At 38.3% G+C, this 17464-nt stretch overlaps 1 protein-coding gene across 1 annotated transcript; it reads left to right on the forward strand.

Annotated features, from left to right (window-relative positions):
* The first annotated feature begins 893 nt into the window (after nt 1-893).
* LOC131466722 (uncharacterized) lies at nt 894-17461 on the forward strand. The gene is made up of 27 exons (XM_058640158.1): nt 894-1785; nt 2010-2113; nt 2366-2520; nt 3227-3395; nt 3476-3599; nt 3699-3808; nt 4448-4662; nt 4772-4880; nt 4967-5173; nt 6295-6718; nt 6841-6944; nt 7524-7678; nt 7808-7976; nt 8966-9089; nt 9174-9283; nt 9585-9799; nt 9954-10062; nt 11084-11290; nt 12866-13301; nt 13404-13507; nt 13593-13747; nt 13864-14032; nt 15240-15363; nt 15440-15549; nt 16006-16220; nt 16334-16442; nt 16583-17461. The coding sequence occupies exons 1-27, from the start codon at nt 1405-1407 to the stop codon at nt 16836-16838; spliced, it is 4869 nt and encodes a 1622-aa protein (XP_058496141.1). The 5' UTR covers nt 894-1404; the 3' UTR covers nt 16839-17461.
* The last annotated feature ends 3 nt before the right edge of the window (nt 17462-17464 follow it).

Here is a 17464-nt window from a genome sequence, read left to right on the forward strand (position 1 = left end):
AACAACATCATTGTTTAATTATTTATTTTCTTGAGCTATTCTGGGATTTGATTTTTATCAAATGCAAGAACAAGGCAAGGAATAAATTCATCAGTCTTCAACTGTTTGGAAAATGACCCTTTTCACTCAAACACAGTACTTTCCAACTTCATCCAGAAGGTGGTGCCAAACTACAATGGCCCCATAAAACATATTTGTCCATAAAACACACATAGAGGTGAAAACTGTGTATGTAGTTAGCAGTCTAATGCAATATATAAATTACATTTTTAGACAATAATGTATGGAATTGAGAGAATGATCTATTCAATGTAGATCATATTTTAAGTTTTCAAAGCCACTGAGGTTTATTATGTATAACATCTAACTTAAGCCTTTAATTTTTATATTGTTACAATATAAACATTTGCTAATGAAAAAGGCCAAAAATATTACAATGGCCAATGACTCAGGGTAAAGACAGTAATTAGAAACAATTGTGAACTAAAATAATGACTTATTATATCAAAAATTATAGGCTATAGCTGATTACAAAGCCACATAATCAACTTTAAGCTTAACTTACAAGACTGTGAATTTGCAGTTTAATGTCATTAAACAGCATTAGACAGCAGTGAATTTACAGCAATTTACTATAAAATTATACACTGACCCAGAGGTGGAAAATAATGAATTACATGTACTTGCATTACTGTAATTGAGTAAGTTTTTTGTGTACTTGTACTTTTTAAAGTGATTTTTAAAGTTTTACTTGAGTAAAGTAAGTACTGTACTTCACTACGTTTTAAATACAAAAACATGTATCGTATTAAAACAAATGTTATATTAATATATACTTTCACTTGAGTATAATATTTAATACTCTTTCCACCTCTGCACTGAGCTAATGTGAATATATCACAGACAACAAAATGCAGGTGTGAGAGCCATTTTTGTTGTTGTTCTTTTTGGAACCTCCCACCACTTCTCCCACCACGTCTCCATTAGGCAAAGGTCAAAGGTCAAATACCTCAGGTTAATGGGAGTTAATTGGTTGGTGCTCAAACAGAAGGAGAAGCAAACATTTGATGCCTAATGTAACGGCTCACACGCAGACAGGCTAATGAAGAACCTTAGTTAAAGGTCCATATCTCATTCATAGACTGGAACAGGATGGCACTGTTTAACTGTCAATATAAAACATTCTTAATCTGAAACATTTCAAAAACTTCATTAGGCTTATCGTGCACAATATTACAGACACAATCTTTTTAAATATTAAGTCTTAATCATAATGACATCTACAGAACATTTAATGATTGACATGGTGCTGGTAAATGTGTCTCGTTTAGTCAAGATCCATAAAAGTCAGTCTATTTCACAGCTCTGCTCCAGCCTTTTGCTCACTCTGTCAGCAGCGCAAAAATGAAATTCGACAACATACTTTCAGAGATTAATGGGTTTGGAAAATTCCAAATCACGCTGGTCTTGATTCAGTTTCTCTCCCGAGTTACTTTGCCATGTCACTTTCTCTTGAATAACTTCATGGCAGCGGTTCCAGATCACCACTGCAACGTAAGTGCACTGGACGAGGAAGGCTTCTTCAAGAGTCTGACCCCAGAGCAGAAACTGGCTGTTAGCATTCCATCGGAGGGGCATGGGACTCTGAGCTCCTGTCACATGTACTCACAGCCCCAATATCAAAATCTATCAGGATCTAACAGTGGTGAGGATGCATTCACTGTTCCGTGTCAGAATGGATGGGTGTATGACAACAGCACCTTTAAATCGACTTTGGCGACAGAGGTAAGACGAGTCATTTCGTAAATGAATAATATGATTTTTTTTATTAATTATTATTGTTTGTTAAATCATTTCTTAAAGAATAGTTCATATTTTATCAAGATAACACATCCTTTGTGATTAAAGTTTTAAATATAGGTAGATAATACATGCAAAGTGACATTTAATGATGTATCACATACCAGTGAAAAAACCCACAATAAAATAAAAATGTGCATGTTTTTCAGTGGGATCTCGTGTGCAGCAGAAAAGGGATGAACAAGGCAACGGCCACCATTTTCTTCATTGGAGTCATGGTCGGAGCCCCTTTATTTGGTTTTCTCAGTGACAGGTAAAATTTTCAAGTTAAAAGCAAGTGCAGAATATTACGCACATGTACAAAACGTCCATGAGCAGAATAGTACTTTATTTTCAGCTCTATGTACAGAAAGCTCTGTGTTCATACTTTGATTTACTGCATTAAAGCGGATCATGAGATGAATGAGCTAACTAATATCCCTCTTCTTGTGACTGTACATGCTGACCATTTCATAACAAGCAGTGACAAACGGCATCGCTCTCATTTTATTCTTTCCATGACCAGATTTGGGCGACGTCCACTCCTGCTGGTGTCGTACATAATGTCCATGACGTTTGCAGTGCTCAGTGCTTTCTCCACGTCGTATGTGATGTTTGTCATCATGAGATTTTTTACAGGGATGTCACTTGCAGGAATAAGTATCATCTGCATCGTTCTCAGTGAGTATTATCAAAAAAGAGAACATGTTTGTGCAGGCATGGGCAAAAAATACATGTTTTAAAATAAAATGCCAAATACCCAATGTATCAAAATAAACTACAAAATACAGTAGCCACACGTATCAAAATAAACTACTGTATTTTTGTATTTTCATTTATTTACTTCAGTAACAGATGGACTCAATTAAACACACACAAAAATCAGGTAGTCACATTTAAATGTAACATCCTATTGACATGATGACATCATGATGAAATGACCCTGTCAAGGATTGAGAAAAAACACAAAGTCAAAGTCTAGAAGAGATCAATTATTATAACTTCAGTCACTAAAAGGAGAACAAAAAAATAAATACATTTAAAAAGTGTGGTTCTGAAACTCGTGACTTAGTCACTGAGTTGCTGTGTGAGACTTTAACAAGTCCATGCAAATTAAAGTATAGGCACCAAACACTGTGACGTCCAATCTGCAGCAGCAGCAGCTCACGTATTAAATTCTTGTGATGTCATCATGTTGTTCCAAAGAAATTGAATTGTATGTATTTCACAGTATTTTAACAAAATATGAAGTCATCTCAATAAAATACAAATTGTATGAATGTATTTGACATGCGTATTTGAAGTAATTGTATCAGAAATACTTGCCCTCCCTGTGTGTAGGAAGGATGAAAATGCTTTATCCTTTCCTGTGCTGCTGTTTGTGCAGATGTGGAATGGTTCAGCATGGAACACAGAACATTCTCTGGTATAATTATAAGTTTGGATTGGACAATTGGGAATTGGATTCTGGTTGGAATGGCTTACTTGATAAAGGATTGGAGGATGCTCCTGTTGGCTGCGACCTCACCCCTGGTATTGGCCACAATTGCTTGGAGGTATTGAAATATTAGTTTTTACACTTTTCGCACTAATTAAAAGATTGTGATGGGACACTGAACTCACCCTGTCACTCCAGGTGGCTGCCAGAGTCTGCAAGGTGGCTACTGGCAAAGGGGAGGGCAGAGGACGCTCATTATTACATCATCAAATGTGCTGAAATGAACAATAGAACCAAATGTTTGGCCACCATCACACCAACGGTACAGTCTGCTTTCCTTTTCTAACTTCATCACATTTTTTGGTTGTTTTAAACAAAATGAATTGTGTGATCTTTTTTTTTATCACGCTCTCAATCGCAGGCATTACTGGAATCTGTGGAAAATGAAACGGCAGATAGGAAGTACAACTTTGTTGATCTTTTCAGAACTCCAAACATCAGGAAACTTGCCATATGCTCCGGGATAGTGTGGTAAGTGTAGAGCCAGGGCAGCAGCTAGGAGATTAATATGTTAACTTGAAATAATACACCCTCTTTCATCCACACAACTTCCTCAAAAACATACAATTTGTTGTCTCCAAGCCGAGCCAAGCCAAACTAACCACCATTTGACTTCTGTAACATGTACAACTTCTATTCAAACCTTTGTCAAATGAGTTTACATAATGCTGATTAAGCTCCACATGACTCCCTGTGTCTCTCATCGCTTATATCTTGGTTATCATACCTGTGCTGCAAACAGGAAGTGATTTTACACTGCGCTAGTAAAGCAGGGCAGCTGCAAACAGGTTGGAGTGTGACTGAAATTAGAAATGATAATGTTACATTGTTCTGTTCACAAAAATCAAACATAATAACTTTAAGAGTTCTGTTTTTTTTTCCTGTTTTCTTTTGTATGTTGTCTGCGTTTGTTTTCCAGCACTGATAATATTTCTTTGAAATACAATAAAATAATAATATGTAACATGATATTTGATATAAAATGTATGTATGTATTATGGAATATGCAATGTTCCACCATGCTGCTAGAAAGCTAGGATTTCTATATATTGTAATATCAAAATTGTAAACAATTAAATTAGCCATGTTTATGTCCCCATCATTTTTTAGGTATGGAGTTGCATTTACATATTATGGGATAAGCCTAAATATCACCGGGTTTGGATTGAACCCATATCTCACACAATTCCTGTTTGCATCCATTGAAATGCCGATGAAGGTTGGTGTGTATTTCTTCCTGAAGAAGATTGGTCGAAAGCCTGGTCAGATGTGGACCCTGCTACTGACCGGCCTCTGTCTGTTCATCAACATATTCATTGCAAAAGGTAATTTCTGTTGGGCAGAAAATGATTGTTTTTTGCAATCATTTTATTTTTTTTGCATGTACCTGAATATGCTTTTGGATTAAACACTTCTTTAAATATTTTCCCACAGAAAAATGGGTGTCTCGTACTGTTGTCGCCGTGCTGGGAAAAGCCATGTCCGAGGCCTCATTCACAATCGTGTACCTCTATACAACTGAACTCTATCCTACAGTTGTGCGGTCAGTCAGCAACAGACCATAGATGATGATCTTCTGTTCTGCATAGTTTTAGGTGTGAATTAACTTCGGGGGTTTTGACTTTCCAGACAGAACGGCTTAGGCTACACGTCGTTTGTGGCACGGCTGGGTGTCTCCTTATCCCCACTCATCATGCTGTTGGAGGACGTGTGGTATCTCCTCCCTCAAGTCATATATTGTGCAGTGGCAGTTGGGTCCGGTTTAGTAGTTTCATTCCTGCCTGAAACATTAAGCATCCGACTGCCAGAGTTCATCGAAGACATTGAGAAACCCAGGTAAGGAGGAAATGATTGAATGTTACATAAATCAATATTAAAGCTATAGTAAGCAATTACCCACATCAGCACGCTTCACTGCTAAAGAATAATCCAGTTAACCGAGGAAGTGGGGCACCATAGTTTCAATGTACGATTCTTTCGTCTGAAATCTTTTCAGACACCAGTAAATCATTAGCTGGAGTCAGAAATAGAAATGCTTTGTGTATTTTTTGAGAGCTGTAACCGACTTGTGATTAAGAAAGACACACATTTTTGTTTTATCTGTGTTGCAGGTTAGAATCAACAAGGAGAAAGGAGATTCAATAAAAGTCACACTTGTTAAAAATGGTCTGTTTTTTCACAACTAAAAAGATGAAGGGGATTTTAACTCAATAAACACTTGAACCAGCAGAATGTGTGGTCATGTCTTTAACCCTTAGTGCTCACACGGTGCGCAGGTGCACCCATGGTAATTTGGCGTGGGAATAATACACAACTCCTTATATGGACATCCTGGTGGCCTCTGTGTATACTGTACATTTTAACACAGTAATGGAAAAAAAGCAGCTGAAATGCTCTGTGTTGTAAGGGTTAATTCTACATCATCTAAATTGAGTCATTCCAATGTGGATTTATCATAATATTTAGGATACCATGTGAAGTATTTCTCCCTCCACACTGCTGAGCTGTTCAGGCAGACAACCAGACACAAATCTGTCGTGGTCCGCTATCACAGATATTATTATTACAATGATTTTTGTGGTTATCTTCCATGTCTTGGAAGCAGCAGAAAAAACCTCCCACTGGTTTTAATTTAAGAGGCATAATGAGTGTCTAAGTGAGCTAACTGGACACAAGTCAGGGTCTGGGTCACCTGGTGGAGGGGGAAACACACAACGACCCCGGGTCCATCACTGACCAGGTTGCACATAACCAAGCATATTGTACTTGTCATGGACAATAACAGGCAGTCATTAGCAAATGATTTATTATCTTTTTTTAAATATGTTACTTGTACGGCTGTGTGAGAACACTGCGATCACTGACCATTAACTAGCAGCATTTTAAACAAAAAGCAAAAAGCTCCTGACTCACTTTCAAACGCACATCATGCGTGTTTTGTGAAATATTCTATAATTTTCTGAACTCTGTTTCAAAGAATTAAAAAAAGAAAGAAAAAAGATGAAGTTTGAAAATGTGCTGGCAGAGGTAAATGGCTTTGGGAAATTCCAGTTGGGGTTGATCCTAATAATGGTCATTCCTCGTATGACTTTGCCCTTCCACTTCCTGCTGAATAATTTCATTGCGGCTATTCCTGCTCACCACTGCGACATCAGCTCTCTGGATGATGGAGGCATTTTTAGGAATTTATCACAGGCAGAGAGGCTCGTTGTGAGTATTCCACTGCAGGACGATGGGACTCCAAGCTCCTGTGAGATGTTCACAAAGCCTCAGTATTTTCTGCTGCTCAACGCCTCCAACATCACTGAGCTTCCCACCGTGTCCTGCCAGAACGGATGGGTGTACGATAACACCACCTTCAAATCTACTCTGGCCACAGAGGTGAGGTTTTTTTATTTTATTTTTAAAGCTACAAAACATTTAACAAAGTCCAAATGAGCAACTTTATTATTTTTTCGTCATCTTACTTTGAAAAAATATATATTATCTCTTTTCCTCCATAGTGGGATCTGGTTTGTGATATGAGACTTTTGAACAGAGCCACTGCCACAATCTATTTCATGGGAGTCATGTTTGGAGCAGCACTGTTTGGATATCTTAGTGACAGGTTTTTCAAGTCTTCAGTTCAGTTTACATACTGTTTTGCAACAGCACTATTGTTTATTTAATAGTTTTATTTTTGCTTTAGCCTCCATGCAGCTGTATGGAATAAAAGAATTTAGTCCAAATGTTGTCCTTTGAGGTATATCTGCTATTAGCAAGACAGTCAGAAATAGTAGTCCAATAATAGTAGTGCAATCAGTTCAGCTGTGCCTATAATCTGATGAGGCCTTGTGATTATTATAGCAACAGCTGTCTAAAAGCTCTTATCAGAGACAGAGGAGCTTATTTTATCCAGCCAAGTGCAGACAGACAACAGAAAGAACCAAAGCCAGTGATTTTAACGTTAATACTCAACTATCAGCTGGCAAAAACAAGTTCTGATCTGATTAGTATTTTTAAGCTTCATTCTGAAAATAAAATGAACTACAGCCCACATATTATCTACAGAATTACTTTTCTTTATTTTAAGAAGGAATATACATGTGTCTTCTCCAATGAACCTTTTCATATAAAATACATGCTATTCAGGTTATTTAACAGCATATTCATTAAATAATTCATTCATTATCTTCTTGTCTCACAGGTTTGGCAGGAAAAGGGCACTCCTGTTGTCCTATGTGACGACAACAGTCTTTGGATTTGCGAGCGCTTTCTCCACTAACCTTTCCGTTTTTTCTGCGATGAGATTTTTTACTGGAGTGGGACTTTCTGGAATAAGCATAATCTCATTTGTCCTATGTGAGGTTTTACACTGGTGTAAAAAACATTTGTTTCATTACTGCTGTATATGTGTGTTAATGAAACGGACAGTGGGAGAGTTAGTAAGTGTAAAGCTGGGTGTAATTCAAGTGTATTTTTTCATAACAGGTATTGAATGGGTGGACATCAAGCATCGAACTGCAGTGGCCATTTTAATGAGCTTGGACTGGAGTGTTTCTAATGCCCTGCTATCAGTCTTGGCCTATTTTGTGAATGACTGGCGGTACCTGACTGCCGCAGCAACCTCCCCACTGTTACTGGCAATGATCTATTGGTGGTAAGAAAAAAATATTGGCACATAACTGTATCATATCAGAGAAGGCATACTGATTAACACATTACTAGCACAGCCATCGGGAGCAACTTGGGGTTAAAGGTCGTGTGGGAGATCATTTTCTGGAGCATTTTTTACTGTATTGCTTAAAATCCTCTTCACAACCTGACTGTAACCAATGAATTAATGCACTGTTAATGCAATTGATGCAACCAATGAATGATGCATCAATCGAACTGCCATCTGCCCCTCCCTCCCCTCTGTGTGTACACCTCTTTGTGCATTAATCGCGCATGCTCAGAAGACAACGCCAGAGCTTATGCTAGCTTGTTAAATACAACGAGACAGTTACAGCCACATTATGGCAGAAAAGCTGCCAACAACAGTTGTTGGTTTTTGGGAAAGCTACCACCAAGAAAAAGGCTGATGCAGAGCGATTTAAGACCAGAGTGAACTTTGGTGCTATGTTTGAATGGTGGGGACAACTGAAAGCCCAGAAATGGCTGCAAAGTGATGACATGGACCAGTAGGGTAACTTTACGTCTTTGTGAACTATTAGTATTTGTTGTTATTCTTCATCACATTGTCAATTGAATTATCCACCGAAAGGTACCGAAAGTTACCGATGCTGCGCAGTGCTCGTGAATCTGTGTTTGCTGTGCATTCTTGTGCTCCGGAGGCGGAGCTTCAGAGGGAAGTCTGAGGAAAGGGGCTTGGAATGTTGAATTAAAAATGTAGTCTGCTCTAACTGAGGATCAGTTCTCCAACTCTACCGTTAAGTGTCTTGCGCTCATTGGCATGTAGACCCCAGGTGCTGGGGATCAAACCTACAACATTTCAATGACCCATTCTACCACTAACCCACAGCTATCCCTCAATCACATGTCAACATATGAAGCATGATCTACCAATAAAAGCGCACTCAAAATAATCCTGGGGTTTACAGCATAAGAAATGACATTTGGAATGAATTAAAACATGTTTGGTTATAGGTGGCTCCCTGACTCTGCCAGGTGGCTTATAAGCAATGGGAAGGTAAACAGTGCCCATTTTTACCTGAGCATGTGTGCAAAGGTCAACCGCAGAGAGCAGTTCATGGCTGACCTAAAGCCTGAGGTACACGTCAGTTCCAGTTAGACATTGATACACATAGCTCTTCATCTCACTCTCTCATAATCAGCTTTCTCTTTTGCTCTCCAGAGTCTGTCCAAAGTCATATTTGTAGAAAATGAAAACAGAAAATATTCCTATTTGGACCTTGTGAGGACTCCCAGAATGAGAAGAGTGGCTCTACTTTCTGGCATTGTGTGGTATACCAAATCAACCTTCTATATAATATTTATACATATACATATACATATATATAAATATTATTTACTCTCCTGTCTGTACATATATACTGTTATTCAAGAGTAAAAAGTCTTTTTTTGTACCTCTAATAAGTGTTGATGCAAATGAATGCATATCCATGCTTTCCTGAAATAATAATAAACATACATCGTAACACAGTTTCTTTATAAATGATCTATAATAAAAAATGACAGAGGGGAAGTAAATAAAATGAAGCTACTATAATCCATGTTTCATTTCCTTACTTTTCTTTTCATGCAGGTTTGGTGTCGCCAGTACATATTATGGAATCAGCCTGAATATCAATGGCTTTGGTATGAACATTTATCTCACACAGTTCATCTACGGTGTGATAGAAATCCCGGCAAAGGCATTTCTCTACTTCACCGTGGACATAATAGGTCGGAGGATAAATCAGGTGGCAACACTTGTTCTCACAGGACTGTGCATATTCTGCAACATGTTTATCCCTGAAGGTGAGCGATGAATTGAGAAGTGTGGCTTTCCTGAAGCACTAATGCTACCGTCGCTACTGCAATGATAACAGATGACAGAAATCATTAAACAGCAGATCTATAAATATAACAGAGGGTGGAGTTGAAATGTCCCAATTCTGCATTTTCTTTTCAGCCATGGGGCTGTATCGAACAGCTGCAGGAGCTTTGGGCAAAATGTTTGCAGAGGGAGCTTTTACCACTGTATATCTGTACACAGTAGAGCTGTTCCCCACAGTAATCAGGTCAGTACAGAGCTGATCATCAGCACATTTAAATCCACTTTCCAGAGGTTCCAGTGTTTGGTTGTATCGATACTATAAGCTTCCACAGGTGGTATTATAAAGGTGGATATGTTGGACAGGATGTGTATTCAGGCGCAGGTGATTGGAGACCACACAGTTTTTACATCAGAGGTGTCAAACTCAAGTGACCTGGGCCAAGTGTGGTCAAGAGGGGGCCAGTCTAGAGAAGAAAAAAAAGTGGTTGGGCAATATGAGCTAAAAAATTAAAAGACTATATTTCATCATGATCATATTTTGCAGAATTTTAGTAAAAGTGCTTCTTTTGATGTGGAAGGATGTGCATTTCACAATAGAAACATACAGTATATACTGTATATGACGCAAAATCAATCTATTCATATCAAAAACAGGGAAGTAAATGTAAAATGAAGTAAATAATAATGTGGACATCTGTATTTAAAACGCCAAACGGGCTTATATATACACATATGTGCTTTTATTGTTGAATGAAATACATTTTCTAATGCAATAATTACGACTGAATGTCTTATTATTACTATTATAAAAGAATATTGCATGCAGAGATATTTAGTGTTATATTCTGTCTCATGCTGTGTTTAAGAGGAGGTCGTGGGCCACATTTCCACATGAATCGGGGGGCAGCATGTGGCCTGTGGGCCATCAGTTTGAAACCTCTGTTTTACAGCTTCCACAATCAGTTTACTTTTAGTTTGCAGTTTGAGTTTGTTTAGTTGTAAAAAAGGCCTGCCTGAGCCCGGAGGTGAACATGCTGTGGACACTATCTGTTTGATGTGCATCAGAAACAATCTACACCAGCACTGACTAAAAGAAGGTCAAGATACTGTCGCCACTACATGCAAGTTTTTTCTGCAACGTTTGGAAAACTCACTGATTAATATCCAGAGTGTTGTTTTCCAGTGTTTCAGCATGTGCTGTGTAACGGATCCCTGAAAGTTGCTTTTCTCCCTCTAGTCAGATGTTTTCTTTTTCTGCAACACAGACAAAATGGATTGGGTAGCTGCTCCTTCATGGCACGTTTAGGTGTGTCTATATCCCCTCTGATCATGCTCCTCGAGGAAGTGTGGCTCCCTCTGCCGAGTGTTGTTTTCGTCCTGTTGGCTTTGGTTGCAAGTTTTTCTGCTTCTTTTCTTCCTGAGACAAAAAACACCCGCCTACCAGAGACGATTGAGGAAGTGGAACAGATGAGGTACTGGATTCCGTTTAATAACTCTCACTGTGCATCCAGATATTCACGGATAAGTGTTAATCAAATAAAATGATTATCTGTGCGTGTGTTTCAGAAGGCGCTCATTCTCTGCATCTGATGAGAAGTGTCCACCTTAAATGTATTTTCTGTTTCGTCATTTCAACCAAGAGGCCTGCATTAATACTTTGAAGTGTCACCTTGAATTATTGCCATGACTGATAATAAACAAATTCATCATTATTTTGCTTCTCTTTACTCTTTACTGTGACCATATTTACCAGATTTGCCAAAATACGCATTTAAAAAGCTGCCAATCATACCGAGCTTTACACCGTGTTCATGCACACATAACTCACACACACATAACTGTCCCAACATCTGTTTTATTTGTATAAACATTGCAGATGCTTGGTTAAAGTTCTTGTCACATGATAAGAGAAGATGGCAAGGCAAAAGAATGGTCCATAAGGACATGATATACGATAAATATCCACCAACAGAGTGAAAGACGGAGGGTGAGAGAGAGAGTTGGCTAACCCTAGCTGAAGTTCCTCGTTTTGCTTCCCTGTCCAGGAGAAAATGATCCACACGGGCATGTCTGTCACCACCTTCCTCTCCGCTTTCAGTTGTCTATATTTAAACTTATCTGACGCAGAAAATCTATTTGGTGAATATACTGGCTGCACCGTTGTGTAAACCCAGTACTTGAATTGGTCATCAGAGATGTTTCCCTAATCTCTGATGACCTATGATGTCAATTTTATGTCATAATAAGATACATTTCTTACATGAAAAGACATGACAAGGATAAAATGCTCGAAATAATACATTCTGACATTGACGTAGCAGTTGTGTGTTTGTCAGGGTTGATCAAACAGTGTATTAATCATGATAAGTCCAGCTTTAAGCATTTATTTACTCAGAACCAGTAATAAAACCTTAGTATCATGTTATAACACCTCATCAAGCTAACTATAGATTAGAATGTTTAAAGCACGTAAAATGATCTAACATAAACTCAGACTGACAAGAGGAAATACCTAAAAAAAGAAGCATGTATTTCCTTGATTTGAGAAATTTCATCCTAATCAGATTTCAGTTTTTTTGCATTTCAGGTTGTTAAATTCAAAACAAAGAGATTGAAATGGTTGTTTGAGCTGAGGATAATAATTGCATCGCTGAATGTCTGAAAATGTAAACATATATTCTGCAAATCTCCACTTCGACCTAATCAGAGAGGTTTTCTGTTGGGTTCAGATCTGGTGACTGTGGAGGTCACTGAAGTTTCATTCATCACATCACACGCTTGCTTTACCATGCTGTAACACATGTTTAATTCACATGCACTACATTATGCAGTGTGCTTTACATTGTCACTCATTTGTGGTGACATTGTATGTTGAAAGTAATAAAGTAAATGGTGACTCATTTCCTTTAATTATTACCATGAATACTTCACCGTGGCACAAAAAAAAACAAAAAACGTGTTATCTAGTGGTTAAGTGAGGTCAAATATTCACCATTGGCAATGGTCAAATATCAAAGGTTACCTTGTGTGGTCATTTAAGTGTTCAGACATGGCCGTGCTTTACTTTTTCTAATTTCAAAGGAACCACAGCAAAAGGCCACAATGAGGTTTGAGAACATCCTTGCCGACATCAATGGATTTGGAAGATTTCAGGTCATGATCATCGCGATCAGCTTCATCGGACGCTTCACACTGCCGTGCCACTTCATGCTCAACAACTTCATATCAGCGGTTCCTGCTCACCATTGTGACATCAGCTCTCTGGATGATGGAGGTATTTTTGGGAATTTATCAGAGGCAGAGAAGCTTGTTGTTGGTATTCCATTGCAGGACGACGGGACTCCAAGCTCCTGCCAGATGTTTGCAAAAGCCCAGTATCATCTGCTGTTCAACTCCTCCAACACGACTGGGCTCCCCACTGTGTCCTGTCAGAATGGATGGGTGTACGATAACACCACCTTCAAATCTACTCTGACTTCACAGGTGACTTAAACCATGTCCTCCATTATTCTATGATTATGAATAAGCTCCCTGTGTTTAGGTTACAGACTGAACTCTTCCTCTTTCTTCATGTCCTTGCACAAGTGGGACCTGGTATGTGACAGCAAAGGCAAAAACAAGGTAACTGCGACCATCTTCTTCATTGGAGTGATGTTTGGAGCTGTGACCTTTGGAAGTTTGAGTGACAGGTATCACAGCTTGGCTATTAGGCAAACTCAACTAGCCGACCCACGACATATGCAGATATTATAAATACACTCTAAACTTTTGTAGGTTTGGCCGGAGGAAGACGCTGCTGGTGTCCTACGTGTCCGCAATGTTGTTTGCTTTTACAAGTGCATTTTCTACAACCTATGGGATGTTTGCGGTGCTGAGGTTCTTCACCGGGTTCTGCATCACTGGCATCATCATTGTCTCAGCAGTGCTTAGTAAATCAATTCTGCTTTGTATCACCTTATGAAGTATTGTAATAATAATAATAATAATAATAACAATAATGTTCCATGTGATCTTTGCTAAAGTGTGCTGTGTTGGTTCCTTGCAGGTGTGGAGTGGGTGGACGTCGAGCACAGAAAGCTGGTGGCAGTGGTGGACAGCTTATCATGGACATTTGGGATGATATGTTTTACAGCCATTGCGTACTTTGTGAACGACTGGCGATGGCTAATTGTTTGTGTCACATCACCTCTGATCGTGGCCCTAATCACCTGGAGGTACGGCTCCTAAACTGAGATTATTCAGCTTTCATTTGAAAGGAACGTCAAGTGTCATGTAACCATGTTTGAATTTAAAGGTAGAGGCTAAATGTAGGAGCATGACATTTAGTTTCAAAATGAACAAACTCCTGTAACTCAACTGTACCTATGTTTGATTGGGTCCAGCACTGGAGACATCTACATGTTAATATGTTATGGGTGTGGCATATAAGATCAGTAGCTGTACGTTTAACCAAAAAAAGTCTGGATGTTTTAATATTATTCACATTATATCAGTGTCCATGGTCATGATCTCCTACAGCATGTCACTCAGAAATATTTAGGCCTAATATTTATTACAATTTATGAATTTCAATTGCATATAACATTTCCATCCACTTACACAGATTTAACATAAATAGATGAATAAACTTAATAATGTGATGTCAAACATTGTCAAACATAAATTGTCAAACATAAACTTTACAATTAAGAATGAGATTTATGTAATAGTACTAATAAACCCAACCCAATGTGTTTATTGGTACAAAAAAAATCCAATTTGTTTCAGATACTTAAATATTTTATTCCATATTAATAAGAATATGTTTGCTTAATAACCATGTGTATGCAATTAAACCTATTTAATTCAAAATGACATACACTGTTTTTTAAGTTCTGAAATAAAAATTGGATTAATTTGTATTAAATGCATACATCTGATTATTGTGCATTTAAAACACATTGGGTTTATTAGTACTATTACATCAATCTCATTCTTAATTGTTTAATTTATGTTTTAACATTACGTCTATTAATCTATTTATGTAAAATCTGTGTAATCCAAAATGGATGGAAATTGAAATACATAAATCCTAAATATTGGGCCTTAATATTTCTGTGAGTGAACACAGACAAGATGACACAATTGCCTTTTCTGGGTAAAAGCACATGTTCCCGTTTATTGTCCAACTCTCTTGTAAGGTTTTTGTGCATATACATAGTTGTTACTGATGCTGGAAGAGTGACCTTGCCCTGTGATTGGTCAAACTCCTCCATCACAGACAAACATGTCCCAAACCTCAGGCTTTTGCCTGATAAAGATTTGAAATTTGCCTCAATTCACATTTTAGATGAGTGTGTTGACGACTGTTTCTACAATTATTTTCTTTATGGCTTGTGTTTTTAATGAACACACAATGACAGTCACTGCCGTCAACATTAGGTGGATGCCAGAGTCGGCTCGGTGGCTCATTGCAAATGGAAAGCTGGAGCAAGCTCAGATGTATTTGACAAAATGTGCCGAAATTAACAAGCGAGAGAAGTTCCTTACTACACTTAAAACAGAGGTCAGCATTTTGCATACACATTACCACAGTATGTTATGTAATTTACTTGTTTATCACAACAATTTCTTTCTTTCAGACATTATCAACAATTGTTGTGACAGAAAAAAGAGACCGATCTTATTCCTACATCGATCTAATACGAACATCCAAGATGAGGAGAATGGCCTTGAAGACTGGTATATTGTGGTATGTACTGTACTGAACTGCATGTTAATGCAAACGTCTGATTAGACAGTCACATGCATTCATGTCAAGACCACCTTGTGAAGTTCAGAATTGTGACTTTGAACATAACATGGTTGTTGGTGCCACACAGGCAGGCCTAAGTATTTCAGAAACTGCTTATCTACTGGGACTGTCATGCAGAAAGAATGGTCCAAACATGAGAAAAATATCTGGATGAAAATGCCTCACTGATGTCAGAGGTCAGAGGAGAATGACACGACTGGTTCAAAATAATAGAAAGGCAACAGTAACCGAAATAACCACTTGTTACAATCTCTGAATGCACAGCATTTCAAACTCAGACCACTTAATTAGGAGTCACTGTACCTAATAAAGTGGCAGGTGATGGGTTACAGGATTCATTTCACAGTTGTCAGTGTATGACAACCGACTGTTTATTGTTTCCACTCCACCCAGGTTTTGTGTGGCAACCACCTTTTATGGCATCAGCTTCAACCTCACAGGCTTTGGCCTCAATATCTACCTCGCTCAGTTTGCCTATGCTTCAATTGAGCTCCCAGCCAAACTAGCAGTGTACTACTTACTGGATAAGGTGGGAAGGCGAAGCACCGAGGTGGGAGCTCTGCTGCTGGCGGGAGTCTGTCTCGCTATCAACACTGTGGTACCTACAGGTAGCTGAGAGAGTACATTTGTGTCACTGCACACCAGAATTGATAATGAATCATTTTCATATAAGACTGTAATAATACATTTTGAAAATGCATTCTTTTCTTTTTTTTTTTAGATATGTCTGTCGTCAGATCTGTGATAGCAGTCATTGGAAAAGGGTTTTCATCAGCATCCTTTACAACTGTGGTTCTCTACAGCACTGAGCTCTATCCCACCGTAGTGAGGTAACTTTGCTTTTTCCATCCTTACAATTACAACAAACCGATCACAGTTTTAGACTGGCAATGTACTGTGTGCTTTATCAGCTTTGGAACAGCATTGATTTGTTTTTTAAATAATGATTGGAATTACATTTGGCTTTCAGACAGAATGGCATGGGCTATAACTCCTTCATGGCTCGGTTTGGCGTAGCTGTGGCTCCACTGATCCTCTTACTGGACGACATCTGGAAGGAGCTGCCACAGGTTGTCCTGTGCTCTATAGCTCTCCTTGGTGGGATGGTGGCAAGAACGCTGTCAGAGACACGCAACAGGTGCCTGCCAGAAACCATAGAGGACATCGAACAGAAGTATAGTCAACAGACCCTGACGGGAGAGAAGATCCAGTCAGCTCATGAGTGAAAAGTGGTTTGTTATGTTAAAATAAAACTGAATATAGAAAAAACATGTGTATTAAACTTTTGTAGGAAAATGATGATTGCTGATAAATACTGAATGACTATAGGCCCAATAACATTGGGGTAAAATTACTTTACACCAAAGTCAGTCAATTATAATCAGGGATCTTTGTTTAACTATAAATAGATTTGCATGTGTGATAGTTTTAAACCTGATAAACAGTGTTTTAACAATGTTTTGTTTTGAATCAAGTTATTTACTTACAATATCGTAGTACAAATGTGGAAAACTAGAATTACCTCTCAGTGACTGTATACCTCCAGTAAATAAATGATACCCAGATTATACAAATTTTAGGACTCGGGACATGTGTTTTTCCACTGCGGGGGTGATTATTCTCTCACCTTCACTAACCATTTGACCTTCAACCACATTACTTTACCTGGAAACCTTTGTGAGAGTTCATGTCCTCAAGAAAATAATTGTTTTTTGTGAGGTGAAATTGGTAGACGGACAACCTGAGAACATAAAGAATCCCATTTCTGCCTGTTGACAGGCACAAAGGTGTAGCAACAAAACACCACTAACTATACAACTTTAGCAATCCATGTGTTTAATTATATGTATAA

This window comes from Solea solea, chromosome 10, assembly GCF_958295425.1.
Source record: "Solea solea chromosome 10, fSolSol10.1, whole genome shotgun sequence".
Lineage (NCBI taxonomy): Eukaryota > Metazoa > Chordata > Actinopteri > Pleuronectiformes > Soleidae > Solea > Solea solea.

Excerpts from the sequence above, each read along its gene's own strand:
- LOC131466722 (XM_058640158.1), top strand. The coding sequence starts at position 1,405 with ATGAAATTCGACAACATACTTTCAGAGATTAATGGGTTTGGAAAATTC. Across the intron at positions 3,600-3,698 it reads TGGCCACCATCACACCAACG|GCATTACTGGAATCTGTGGA; the intron begins GTACAGTCTGCT and ends TCTCAATCGCAG. Across the intron at positions 15,550-16,005 it reads TTGAAGACTGGTATATTGTG|GTTTTGTGTGGCAACCACCT; the intron begins GTATGTACTGTA and ends CACTCCACCCAG.